The sequence below is a fragment of the Hevea brasiliensis genome, chromosome 6 (genome assembly GCF_030052815.1).
Source record: "Hevea brasiliensis isolate MT/VB/25A 57/8 chromosome 6, ASM3005281v1, whole genome shotgun sequence".
In the NCBI taxonomy this organism is placed as follows: domain Eukaryota; kingdom Viridiplantae; phylum Streptophyta; class Magnoliopsida; order Malpighiales; family Euphorbiaceae; genus Hevea; species Hevea brasiliensis.
In genome coordinates, this window is record NC_079498.1 from 26,269,794 (window position 1) to 26,284,797 (window position 15,004).

Here is a 15,004-nt window from a genome sequence, read left to right on the forward strand (position 1 = left end):
CAAGTGGGTTTGAAGCACTCGTAAGAGAATTGATGACTATCACTAAGTAGCCTTCGATAAGCACTCTAGAAGTGCTCATTTTTCGTGCAAGGACTACCTCACGACAGGCAAGGCTCTCAAGGATAAGGGGATCAACTTGATTATAACATAGTTTACAAGACCAATAAAAGAAGTTTCCACTCTAATCACAAGCTATAACAACAGTAGATCTAAACCTCCTATGAATGTCAATGGCAATATTAAAGTTCAATTTAAAAAACATGGAGGGAGGAGGTTGCCAAGGAAGTAAATTAGAGGTAACCATTGCTTATTGATGCGAGGGAGCTTGAGCAATCAGAAAATCTTCAAAGTGAGATTGGGCGAGATGAAGCACTTTTTAGAAACTGAGGAAATGGTGTTGAAAAATGGCTTTGCATCTACTTTTCCAAATATGCCAAAGTGTAAAAGCAGCAATTTGAATGAGTTCCATACCATTCTCATAATGAATTAAAGGGCACCAACCTCCAACCAATAATCAATCATAGAATTATTAGCAAGTAGAGCTGATCTAAGTTTCAATGGGAAATGTGGCCAAATGGCATGAGGACAGTAGTAAAAAAGATGCTTGAAGGTTTCTCTATTGCGACAAAAGATATAGTCTGGTGTAAGATTTGGAAAGCGGCTGTTTAACAATGTATTGACAAGAATTCTTTCTTTAAACAATCCCCAAAGAGAGAACATTACTTTTCTTGGAAGATTAAGATTCCAAAACCATTTCCAGAAGGAAACATTATTGCTCTGAGAGTTCAGCCTCGAACCAGTAGCTAAGGATTGAGGATCTACAGTTCTAAGCTGGTAAGCAACTCTATAGCTTGATTTAACTGAGTAAATTCCCCTCCTGTCAAAATGCCACACAAGCTTATCCTCATATAGAAAGAACCCCACTGGAAAAGCCATAATGTGTGCAATATCCTCATCATGAAAATTTTCCTTAAGCCTCATAACATTCTAGGAATTGAAAATTGTATCTATGAGTTGTGATGCCCAAACAATTGAGGCATCATGGTTATTTTTTATATGAACTAAATGAGGAAAAATGTTAACAATCCATTTATCTTCCTTACACATGATGGATATACCATTCCTACGAAGCCATCTGAGACCTTGTTAGAGAACGTTCCGACCCCATAGGATACTTTGCTAACCTCAAGATGGTTTGCTACCCTGGTGAACTTTCATGAAAGAGGTTGAAGGAAAGTATTTCCCTTTTAATAACTGAGAAAAAAGTGATATAGGATTGGATAAAATTCTCCCGCCTTGTTTAGCTAGGAGAGCCATATTGAAGCTCTTAAGTTCTCTAAAACCCAACCCACCATTCTCCTTAGAAGAGCTAGTTCTTTCCATGAAACCCAGTGTATCTTTCTTTCCTCTTGTTGCTAGCCCCACCAGAAATAGCCATTATCTGATTAATTTTGTAACAACCCGTCCGTGACATAATTTGAGCAGGAGCATTACTTGTAAATTCCATAACTTGTAATAAGAATTATATCTCAATTTCATATGAATATTCCATCATATATCACATAAACAAAATATAAACTTTACACATCATATCATTCACTTAAATGCAAATTTTGATCGTTAGTTATTTATACAACTTATACCAAATGAATCATTTACAAATAAAGAAAACTAACCTTAATTAATCTCTTGACAAAATATTGCTCCTCTGATGCAGACTTTAATGATCTAGTCTTTGCGAACCTTCGACTTCAATACCTGCACGAGGTAAAAATCCATCATACTAAGCATATAGCTTAGTAGTGCAAGTCTAGCTTAAGACGGCTAATTAATAGTCATTTATAACTATAAATGCTATAAGCATTTAATAACTAATTAGCATAATTTCAATTAAGTAACAATATATAATAACTTTGCAAAAATGTATAAAGCATTTCATTGTAACTATTTAAATGAAATCAACTGATTTTGCTCATGAAATATGTATATAGAAAAAAGTTACTCATTAACCAAAGTAAGGTCCAAATTTACAAACCAATGAGCAACTCCTTTGACAAAAATATTGATCATTTTATTATTTTCATTTAATAGCCTAATTCCTTTCTAGTATGACTTTTCTTATACCGGATACTGGGATTTTAATGCGGCACCTTCTTTCAGATGTCATCTTATATTTCCTCTTTACTACTGCAATATCTTATTTTGGATGTTGTCTTATGTGTCCTTTTCACCACTGCAACACCTTCTCTCAAGTGTTGTCTTACGTGCCCTTTTTATAATCAGTACATATATTATGACATTGTCTTTCAGATGCTGTCTTTAAATCATTAAAGATATAGGTTTAATTCATTTTGCAGATCTACTAACTTACTTCCCTATTTGGCATGCTAAACTATCCAGTTTCTATTTTCAAGCTAGATGGAATTTTGGGCCTTAACAATCTCATAACTTGATCTTAGATAATTCAACCATTCTTACATCCACAAAGGATTGTCATTGATCATTTTAACATTATTTGTCATCATCATATAATTGTTTACATATTTAGAATAAGGACATAACCATGTAACATTTCATTTCATTTAAGCAAAGTAGTGACTCTTATAACATCAATTCTTATCAAAACATATTCATTTTCATATTTCATTTAGCAAAGTAGTGGCATCTTATTCCATAGCATTTAGAGTCAATCAAATAACATTCCAATAGGCAGCTTTCCCAACTCATGTTGCAACCACAATTAGATTTTGAGAAAGACATTTTCAAGATCAATTCCTTTTATAAAACGTGTCAATTTATGTCTGAACTCTCATTAGGAATCAATTTGATTAGCATTTAGACATGTAGAAATTCATTTATAACCCTTTATTCACAAAGTGTTCAAAAAGGTGAGTTATCATTTCAGGAGGGATACCTATTTGGTATCTTATTTTCTATTAATTTTTTGGACACCCTAAAGACAGAATTTACTCCTATGTCTTCATACAATTTGTAGCTTGGTGTCGTACCTTTCATTTAAATTAAGAATCATCCCATTTCAAGGTCTAGATCTCAAGTTATGCTCATTTTTCTACATACTATCCAGTTTTTACATGATCAGGTCGGGCTATAATCAGAATTTATGATTCCTATTCATAGGCCAATTTGACCATTATAAAGACAGATTCCATCAAAGTAGTCTTCATAAAAAATGTTCCTACATGTTTTAAGTTTCTAATAGTTCAAGAATCAACTAATTTGGAGGCCTATATCATGAGTTATAGCTAAATTACCAACTACTATTTATAGATGCATTGCCCTGAGAATTTCAGGTTTCCAAATTTCTAGTTCAGAATTGAACTCAACATTCAAATATGTTACACCCAGAATTTGTATAAGGTCTCTAAAGCAAAATTTTATGCCTATGTCTTAGGTTTTCAAAGCATCTTGTTGCACCTCAATTGGAGATGTACAGAGGAAGGTATGCCCTGTTTACTACACAAATGTCACAAGACAAATTGCTGGAATTCCATGAATTTTAGTTTTGCAAGTCCAATTTACTCTAAAATTTCAACCACTTTGCCCTGAGAATTAGGTCTGGGTCAAAATATAGAAAATGTAGGTCTATGTCTTAACAAAATTTTAATACAAATTACATCTCAATTGGAGCTCTATAACTCAACTTATAGCCACATTAGTACAGACTGCTCACTAGATATATTATCCTGGCAGTCACCATTCAAGGATGCATAAAGTAACAATTTTTACTAATAAGTTTAGACAAGCACTTACCTCAACTTAATTCTAGCAAATTACTCCCAATAGTAATCACTTTTCATCAAAAATCCCCGAGCTAAATCAGTGTTTAGCCTTAGTTCCACCCCAGCAATTCTACTCCTTTGAATCAGCTCACCAATCTTGAATTCTTTCTTCACTTTCACTTTGATTTCATGGCTTGTTCTTCAATTCCTTCAATTCCATCACAAAATAGCATCTTAGGTTCATGATTTATGGTTTGTATTAGAGCTTGGATGAAAGAAAATGGAGGAAAACGAGAGAGAGAAAGAGAGAGAGATGGCCAGCTGGATGAAGATGAAGGAAGAAGACAATTTTGTTTTATATGCTTTTAGATATTTTCCTCTCTAACCATGTGTCTCTTTACCATTGGTCCACTTTTCTACTTTTTAATTGGTGATTAATTAACTTAATTAATCACATATAATGATCTTAATTAAACTCAATTAGATGCTAAGTTAGAAAATTTTAATTTCCCCCCCAAACTTCATTAATTTTACAACAAAATTCATAGATATCTTTTTAAAATTTTTAATTTAACCTCTCATTTAATCCAATTTACATGCCATATTCAATATTTGGTTTCTCACTGAAATATATTGAATACGGTCTATAAATTCGAAGCATTACAAATTTGTCTGCAAAGCCCTGAAGAAAGTTTGAAACAAGACATGGCATAAACTAGAATTGCAGATGTAATTGCAAATGTAACTGCTTTGATGAGCACTTCCCTACTGCCCTTTGATAAAATATTTTCTTACCAACCAACTGTTTTCTGGCGAATGCGATCCTGAATTATTGTAAAAGTTTGAGATTTGGACCTAGGAATTTTTGCTGGAAGACCAAGGAATTTGTTTTGACCATTAATGTTGGTAACGTGAATAAGGGAAGCAATGCTACGCCTAATACTAGTTGGAGTGTCATAGCTAAAGACAATAGTAGATTTGCTCAAATTGATGGTCTATCCACTGGCTATCGAAAAGGCTTGAAGAGCTTGCTTAATGATATTTGCATTTTCCGGTGATGCTTTAGAAAAGAGAATTTAATCATCAGCAAAATGGAGGTGAGTAATAAAAGGTCCATATCTTTAGATAGATAAGCCCTGCATAGGAGAAACTTCTATAGCATGAGAAAAACTCTCCATACAAAACAAGAATAAATATGGAGATAAAGGATCTCCCTACCTAAGGCATCTTGAAGGGTTAAACAGACCATGCTGATAACCATATAGTTATTTTTATTTATTTTATTTATTGCTATATGTAATATTTTTTCAATAAATTAATTAAAATATTTTACTTTTATAATTCTTACACACAAAACATTTTATATGTAACACCCCTATTTGCATAGTCTGGTATATTTCACTGTTCCAGTGACCGGTGTCGGTCCGGATAATTAAGGGGATTAGAACCACATCTAAGACAACTAGATAAGCCCTGAACATAAATAATTAGTAATTGTCAATTAGTTAAGTATAAATAAGAAAAACAGAACATAAGAAGTTAAATGGCCAGAGAGTCACCGGCTGATGGGTGACCTTCTTGGGAAGGACTACGAGGTTGATTTAAACTCGAATTTCAATCCGTAAAATGTGATGCTGCGGTCCTTAGGACTATTGCGAACACAGTGGAAAAGAGAAAATCATGAAAAAGAATTGTTAAACATGTCAAATAATTAGGTCAGGGATCCGGAAAAAAAATATCGAATAACTTGCAAACTGGATAGAACCGACGAGGGGCCATTTGGTCAATTCACCCCTAGAGCTGATTCCTAACCTAACTGTTCAACAAAATTAGAGAAAAGAAAATTTTGGGATCAAAAATTAAATTAAAGAACTAATAGAAAAATAAATGCAAAAGAAAAAGAAAATTGAAAAAGTTTATTACATCACCTTTATGACATCATCATGATGTCAAAACTAATTTTAATTTTCCTACCTAAATTGACCAAGTCAAAAGCAATTTTAAAAGACATAAAATACCTAAAAAAAAAGAAAAGAAAAATCATTTTCTTCTTCTTCCACTCAAGTGTGCCGCCCCACCTTTCTCTTAAATCACCATTGTAGCACCACCATGAAAGCTTGAGTTTAAGCTTTCTTTCAACCACTTAAACCCACTTTGACCCCAAAATAATCCATAAAAACTTGTTAGATCAACTTGAGAAAGCTTTAGAGGAAGAAAAAAAAAAGAGAAAAAGGAAGGAATTAAGGAAGAGGAATTTCAAGTTGAGGTAAGAAATTAAATTGAAATTTAATGTTTAAAATACATATTTTGAGTTATTTTAACTTAGATTTCATCCTTAAAATCAAAAGAAAACATGGTTGAGGGACTAAACATAAGTTTCGGCCAGCTAGGGTTTAGGTTTGAGAATGAATTATTTTGATGCAAATGAAGAAGTAGTTAAGTGTAAAAGAGTGTAAAGGTATTAATTATGCATTTAGATTTTATTAAATAAGCTAAGTAAAAAAATTAGGGTTTGGCACCTAGGGTTTTGGGAGAAAAAAATGTGAGAATTAGCCAAATGATATGTTTGACCTTACCTAAGTTGAAAAATGGTCATGTATGACCAATTGTGATGTGTAGGAAGTGTTAGAACCAAATTGAAATTCGGATTGGATATGGTTATTCTACAGGCAGCATGACCAAAGTCCTTTTCAGGGACCAAAACTGAAAATTTACCAACCCAATTGGTGTGAGACTAATTGGGAATGAAATTAGACACAAAATGACACATTTTTCATTTAGGAATCATGCCCAGAAAGTGACCATAGCATAGTGAACAAATTGGCCAAATCCGGAATTGGGCACACTGCCCTGTACAAAAATGACCAAATGAATCTGTTCATTTGGCCATAACTTGGGCTAGGCAGGTCCAAATGATCTAAAATTTTACCAGTAGAAATTTGAGACATAGCCCTACAACTTTCATGAAGAACACAAGTCAAAATTATGCCCTTAACCAAGTCATTTAGCCACCCAAAATTAGTGACCTAAAATTGCCAGAACCAAGTTGGTGCCCAGAAAATCTGGGTTAGACCAATCCGGCCAGCCATATTCAAATGGTTATAACTTGAGCTACAAATCTCCAAATGGAGTGATTCAAAAAGGGAAATAAAGTTAAGATAATAAGGAACAATTTTTATGAAGAAAACTTAGCCAAATTCTAACAGCAACATGACCAATAGAACAATGCAAAATAGGACACCAAAACTGAAAATTTGAAATCTTGCCTAAAAGACTTAAAATTTAAAAAAAGAACCAAAACCAACAAATTAGGTAACCAAAATGTGGTATGTGGGTGAAATTAGAATTCCCATACCTATTAAGCATTAGAAAGTCAATCAATTGACATGAATAGTAACCCAGAAATACAAATTTTAAAGAACATCAAGTTTAGCATATTAAAGCTAGGTATAAGTAGATTTGAATTTATTTTTGGAGTTATGATAAATTGTGATACTGAAACACTATGAAACTGTGTGTTTCAGTGGAACAGAATGCCGGGAAAGAACCCGAGACATCGAGTCAAGGCCTAGACGCGACTCGTATAAGGTTTGTGTACAACTAACTATTTTGTTACTTTTCACTTCTAAATTGATTTGAACAAGTTTATTTTATGATTTATAATTTTGTTGCGTTGAGGATTTTAATTTGTTGAATGAAATTGTATAAATTAAATGTAAATTTTCTTATGCATTTAAGGATTTATTGCATGGTTTTGAGGATTGTAAATTTTAAGTTTGATGTGTTGCCAACCTTGAGCATGAATTTATGATAATTCAATATGTTAATGGTTTGAAAACACTTTGTAAATAGAAATTATTTTGAATATGATTTGAAACCACAATTGACATGGCTATATATGTTGTGAATTCTCATTAGCTTGTCTAGTGAGATATCTCCTCCACTAGATGGGGTGAGTTCCTTCCTCTCTGGCTTGCCAGTTGGGGAAGAGTTTGAATGAGTACTCATATATACTAGCTAGTCTTTGTTCCTCCCTTTTAGCCTCGGTTATTGGGAGAGTTTGAAATGTCGTGGTGTACAACACGGCATCTATTTGAATATTGGGTCATGCGTCTAACTGTGTGAATTGTTGGCAACGCCCTTTAAATTATGCATAGTTTGATAAATTGTGGTTGAAATAAATAATTTATCAATGATTCAAAATATTTTTGTATTGTTTTAAGATTTGAAAGAAATGTAGATAAATAATTACTATTTGATCAAAATATTATTCAAATAAATAATTTGCATGAATGAAAATATTGATTTCTGAATGTTATGAATTTTGAAGAATTTAGAAATTTTAAATTTTTATTTGTTATGAATTGTCAAGCATAACTTGTATTAAGTTTTAAATTATTAGTTTGTGCACCACTGAGTTCACCACTCAGCGATAGTTTTGTATGCTATCGCAGGTGAAAGAAAATATAAAGCAGCTGAGCAAGATTACTGAAAGGCATAGTGAGACTATTTTCGGGTATATCATAGGTATACCCTTGTACTTTAGATTTTGATGTACTTCTGTAATTTTATGTATGAAATTTCCTTTGAGCAGTTGTACCAACTCTTTTATAATATATTTTTGGATTGTAATCAAATACAAATTATTGTAAGGTCATCTTGAGATTTTATGTATGTATAAAGTTTTGTACTACTAAATTGTTAATGCTCCCATAAATGTAAATATTAATTTTGTTACCTTAATGAGATATTTCAATGTTTGATTTAATTTAAACTATGTGTTGAGTTACTTGTGCTGATTTGTGAAATGAAATTGATTAATGGAGTTGTGATTGAGAAATATATTGGGAGTGTCTTTAATTTCAGGTTTTGAAGAACTATTTTCTCAAAATATAGATGGCACTGTGCCGAAATTTTTATAAAAATTGGGAAGATTTTAAATATCTAAAAATTTGTTTTATGTTTGGACATTAAATAAAGGTTTTTTTTATATCTGAAAAAAATTTTAGCCACCAATTTAAAAACGAACGAAAATTGTTTTAAAATCCCATGTAGTATATTTAATGGGTTATCGGTAGGCGAAGTACGGTAATTTATTAGGTGTACTACGGGAGCATGTTACATCTTACGAGGAGTAGGGTGTGACATTATGTAATATATATATATATATATATATATATATATATATATATATATATATATATATATATATATATATATAACTTAATTAATCATAATAAATTGCACTGTCCCACTTATATAATAAATTTTTATTAAACTTATTCACTTTAATTTGGTTTTTTCTTTTTAGTTATTTTTATAGTTGAATTCAGTTTGGTTTATTTTTTAGGAAAATTTGGTTTTCAATTTATTTTATTTGATAAGAAATTCAACAAACTACTTGTACAGCATAGTTAGAACTTGTATTTTTTATTATTAAATATACATAAAATTTATCAATTTGTGTAATATTAAATTTGCCTTATAATAAAAATAAAATTATAATGAAAGCTTCATCATCAAAAACAATGGTGGAACCAAAAATTGATATTAGGAGGCAAATATCTTATAATTTTTTTCTATTAAAAATAGCAATCACTTTCAATCGGAGTTAAAAAAACAGGTTCTAAATTTTAAAAACCTCTTTTCATAAAATACACATCAATAATTTTATTTTTACTCATAATATTAACTTAAAATTTTATTAGTTCACCATTCAAATTGTAACACCCCTATATGCATAACTTGGTATATTGCATTGTTCCGATGATCGGTGTCGGTCTGGATAATTAAGAAGATTAGAACTATGTTTAAGATATCTAGAAAAGTCCTGAATGGAAATAAATAGTGAGTACCAGATAGTGAAGTATAAATAAGAAAAACAAAGTATAAAAAGTTAAATGAGCAGATGGTCACAGCGATGGGTGACCTTCCCGGGAAGTGACTGCGAGGTCAGTCCTAACCCTACTTTTGAACGGGAAATTATGATGTCATGGTCCTAAAGACTATTACGAACCTAATGGAAAAGAGAAAATCATAGAAAAGAGCTGAGAAGTAGATCGAATAATTAAGTCAGGACTTCAGAAGAAATATCAAATTATTTGTAAACCAGATCAATTCAGAGAGGGGCAAATTGGTTAATTCACCCCTAGAGGTGACTCCTGACCTAACTGTCCAATAAAATCGGAGAAATAAAAATTTCAGAATATAGAATTAAATTGAAGAAGTTATGGAAAAACAAAAGGAAAAGGAAAAAAAAAGAATAAAGGAATTATGACATCACTAAGATGAGGTAAGCATGACTTAATAAATAAAAATCAATTTAATTAGATTTTTGACCAAGTCAAGTTTAAGAGATAAATACATAAAATAACAAATAAAAGAAATTAATTTTGATCTTCTCTTTGCTCAAGTTGCCGCCCCATCTCATCTCTCTCATCTCTTTCCACCATTAACACCCATCTCAAGCTTTTAAAAGCTTGATTTTATTCTCTAAATTTCCTAAAATTAGTGATTAAACCTTGCTCTTGCAACTTGAGAAGGAGAATTGAAGAAGAAATTTTGAAGAAAAGAGAAAGGATTTGAAGATTTGAAAAGTGCCAAGTGAGGTTAGTATTTATTCTTCAATTTCTCTTTATCTTATGATTTAAATACTTGAGTGAAGTTGGAATTTAATGAAAAATTGAAATTAAATGACAAGAAAATGGACCATATGGAATTCGGCCAGCCTTGTGAACTTGAGGAAATGGTGTGTTTCATGTTAATTAATCATGCAATTAAGTTCAATTGAGTATGTATGTGTGAATACCACACTTTGATTGCATGAATTGAGTAATTTAGAAAATTAGGGTTCTTGAGTTCTTGAAGCTGGAGGAAAAATTGGAGGAAATGGTCAATTGATGCAAATGACCTTAATTGAGGTTAGAAATGGTCAATTGTGACCAATTGTGATGTGTTGAATAAGTGAAAATGAAATGAAATTTAGATTAGTGAAGGGTCCCAATCTGACAGTTTGACCTAGGTCCTTTTTAGGGACCAAAACTGAAATTTTACTAACCCAATTGGTATGAGGACAATTGAGAATAAAAATAGACACATAATGGCACATTTTTTATTTAGAAACCATGCCTAGAAAATGACATTAGGATAGTGAACAATTAGGTCAAATCCGGATATTATGCACTGCCACTGTACAAAAATGACTAAATGAACAGTATTTGTTCATTTATCCATAACTTGGGTTAGACAAGTCCAAATGACCTGATTTTTGTGGCATTGGAAAGGTATGACATAGCACTACCACTTTCATGAGGAACATCAACTCAAATTCTGCTCATAACTAAGTCATTTTGCCACCCAAAATTAGTTATCCAAAACTGCCAGAACCAATAAAGTGCCCAGAAATTCTGGGTAACACCAATCCGGCCAGCCTTAGTTAAATGGCCGCATCTTGGGCTACAAAACTTCAAATGGAGTGATTCAAAAAGAGAATTAAAGATAAGATAATAAGGAACAACTTTGATAAAGGATACTTAGCCAAATTTCCATAGTAACTAGACCAATGGAATAGTGCAATACAGGGCACCAAAACTGAAATTTTGAAATGTCACTTAGGGAGTTTGAAATTTCAATTGATAATCAATGCCAACAAAATTAAGACTCAAAATGTGATATGTGGGTGTAATTAGAATTCTCATGCCTATTAAGCATAAGAAAGTCAACATTTTGATCCAACGATCAAATGAATAGTGACCACCATAATTAAGAATATAAAGAATTCAATTTATGGGATTAGATAAATAAAGTTTAAATGCAAATTTCAATTGCTAAAATTATGGTTAAACATAATTTGGATAAATATTAAAACATCTTAATTGTGTGCTTCAGTGGAAAAAGAGCCTTCTGAGGAAGAGAATCGACGAGAGTGAAATAAGGAAAGACTAATTACAAGGTTTGTGCACAAAATTTCTTTTAAATTATAGTTTTCACATTGAAAATTGATTTGTTATATATTGTGAATGTGTTTTGTTCATTATGAATTTCGAGAATGTTGTATTACCTATTTTACAACAGAAATTTGGAATGAAAATTATTTATTGATTTGTATAAAATATTTGAACAATATGGTTTTGAATTTGGTTTTGGCCTTGGAAATTTTATTTGAAAATTTATATGTTGCCTACTTTAGAAATGGAGATTTGAAATGAAGTTTGTTTGATTGTTGTATCAATTATAATTGAACATTCTAGTTTTAAATTATTTTTTATTCACACCTGGCATGGCAATATTACTATGTTTCTCCTCCACTTGTTGGGTTGAGTTTGATATTTGATTATTTTCCTCCCTCTCTGGTTTGCCAGTCTGAGGTGAGTTTGGATGAGTACTTATTAGCTAGCTAGCTACCTCCCTCATTGATTTCGATTAGTGGAGTGAGTTTTCCTTGTCGTGGTGTACAACACAGCATGTTTAGAAATTTTGTGTCATGGCATAAGTTGTGTTATTGATTGGCAACACTGTGTTTATTAAATTGTTTGATCAAGTTTGTATTATATTGAGCTTTGAAATTTGTGAAATATTTAAATTGTGATTTGTTATAAATGTTATTTGAAAATTGTGAAATGTGATTGTGTAATGTTTAAATCATTATTTGGCAATGAATGGTTTATGTTTAGCTTTTTAAATTTTATTGTGCACCACTGAGTAAAATTTACTCAGCGATAGCTTTATTTTGTTATCGCATATAGAGAAAAGGACATAGCAGCAGAGTGAGCTACTACAGTAAGAGAGGAGAAAAGTTTGAAGATTTTTGTACGGGTATTTGTTGATACCCTTGTAGTTTATTTTGATGTAAATAGTTTAGTGTCATATGTGTTAATGTAAAATTAAGCAGTTGTACAGTAAATTATAATAATACTATCTTTTTTATTTTTATATCTGTAAATTAAATTGTGTATGTAAATTTAATTTAATTCAACGTTTATAAGTTTATCGAATTATTTTAAAAAAAATTTTGAGTTGTGAATTTTGAATTGAAATTTGGTTGAATTGTATTGATTTGAGAATATATTGGTGGTTGGGGTTGAGAAATGAAATTATTGGGAGTGTTTTCACAAGTTTTGAAGAACTGATTTTTCCCAATTATAGACAGTATTCTGCCAAAATTTTTATAAAATTTGCGGAAACTTTAAATTGATTGAAAATTTGATATGTGGTTTAACTTCAAATAAAAGTTTTTAATTCCTACCAAAAATGTTCGCCACCTTCAAAAGAGATAAAATTGTTTTAAAATCCCTTGTAATGTATTTAATGGGTTATTGGTAGGCGAAGTTCGGTAATTCATTAAGTATACTACGGGATCATGTTATACCTTACAGAGGGGTAAGATGTAACACAAATTATAAAGCAACAATTTTATAAATTCACAATTTATACATGAATATAATTACCAAAATAAAATACAAGTCATTAAAGTTAATAAAAATTTTCATTAAATTTTTCATCCATCTATACTAAATATCAAAGTAAATAAAAATCATATAAATGAAATTATCAATTTTAATTATGAAATAGAATAAAATAAGGAAAAAAAAAAAAGTAGAGAATTATATTAGAGAATGGATATAAAAGAAAGTTAGAGTTGAGTCTTGGGATCTTGGACTTATAAGGTGTATACACACACACACACACATATAATTATATAATTATGATTTGTTATATTAATGAACTAAAATGTTTATTTAATTAAGAGTTTGAATCATGAAATGTGCTAAGTTAATAATTGATAATAATTAGATTTAAATATTGAAAAAGAAAAAATTTGAATTAAACTATAAGTGCAGCTATGGGGTAGAATGAATCCACACAATAAAAAGCATTAATAAACTCTGTATTTATTTATTTATTATTATTATTATTTTTACCAGGGACAGTGAAACTTGGTGCAATATTTTACATATAATAGTTTAATTATAATCATTGATTATGGTAGGAACCACCACAATCAACGATTACAATAAAATTATTGTACATACAATGGTTTATTTATAATCATTGATTATAATGGAACTCATCACAATCAATAATTATAGTAAAATTATTATACATACATTAATTTTATTGTGTTATTTTTTTGGGCAGTGACCATACTTGCCACCCCTGGTTTGCAATGAACTTTTGTATAAAATTCCACTCTTAGATGATTTATCCACAAACCTAGCAATTGTATGATTCTTGTACTTGATTGAAGACTTCCAAGAATTGTTGACACCCCTGAAATAAAACCCCACCTCCTCATCAATCCATCCTACAGATCTACCTTTCTTACTAACATAACTTCCAAAATATATATAATTAATCCAGTAACTCGGGTTTTTGAATAGCCTATGAGCCTAATGATATTTAATGGTTCAATCATGAGATTCGTGCAATTGGTTCAACCACTGTAAGACTCACTCAATAAAAGGAAAAAATCTTGATTAAAGATAAGTAATCTTGGTATGATTGTCAAATGAAGCAATGCCTATAATTATGCACTATAAATAGAAATATAATCATATAATTATGCTAGCTAATAATATCTATATAATTACATAGTTGACTTACCATAATCAACTATTATTTATATCCTATATAAATAGATCAGATCATCTATGAAAGTATATTCTTTCTTCTTAATTAATCTAATATACTATTATCTCATACAAGCTCTAACTTAACTGTCGAAGGGTTCTCATTGGGTCCAAACCCGGTGGATCTCTGACGTATTTATTTTCTATTTTGCAGGTCCATACCACAAGAAATTTCCATAGATCGCAACAGTGGCACTGTCTGTGGCAAACAACACAACAAGTTGTGTCTCTTCTTTATATTCTTTATATTCTAAACTCAAAATATGAGAATGAATCAAGTGAGAGGATGGCTTGTGGTTTGCAACAACCCAGCCAAAATTTTTTTTATCATGTTAAAGAAATTTTTAAATTTACTTAGGTACGATTTAAAAAATTTATTTACAGTCATATGAGTTTTGTTTTGAATTTGCCAAAGGGCTGTACATCATATTCGACAATCAATCAATGGCATTCTTCTTGTAGTAAGTATAAATGTTTTATCATTGCATCACTCTTTCTTCTTTGCTATTACTGCCAATATATAACCAATATGCTTCATGTGGTATTTTCATATTTTATTTTACAAAGATTTAACATTAAGGAAAAAAAAAACCATCACATTTTCAATTGCTATGGAATATTTTTAATAGTTTAACA

General features: G+C 30.8%; 1 protein-coding gene across 1 annotated transcript; it reads right to left on the reverse strand.

Annotated features, from left to right (window-relative positions):
• Positions 1-486: 486 nt before the first annotated feature.
• Positions 487-981, reverse strand: LOC131180616 (uncharacterized). The gene has a single exon (XM_058147963.1). It carries the CDS (start codon positions 979-981, stop codon positions 487-489), a length of 495 nt encoding a protein of 164 aa, XP_058003946.1.
• Between the last annotated feature and the right edge of the window lie 14,023 nt (positions 982-15,004).

What these genes read in the sequence shown, in the direction of transcription:
- LOC131180616 (XM_058147963.1), bottom strand. Translation starts at nt 981, where the DNA reads ATGAGGCTTAAGGAAAATTTTCATGATGAGGATATTGCACACATTATG.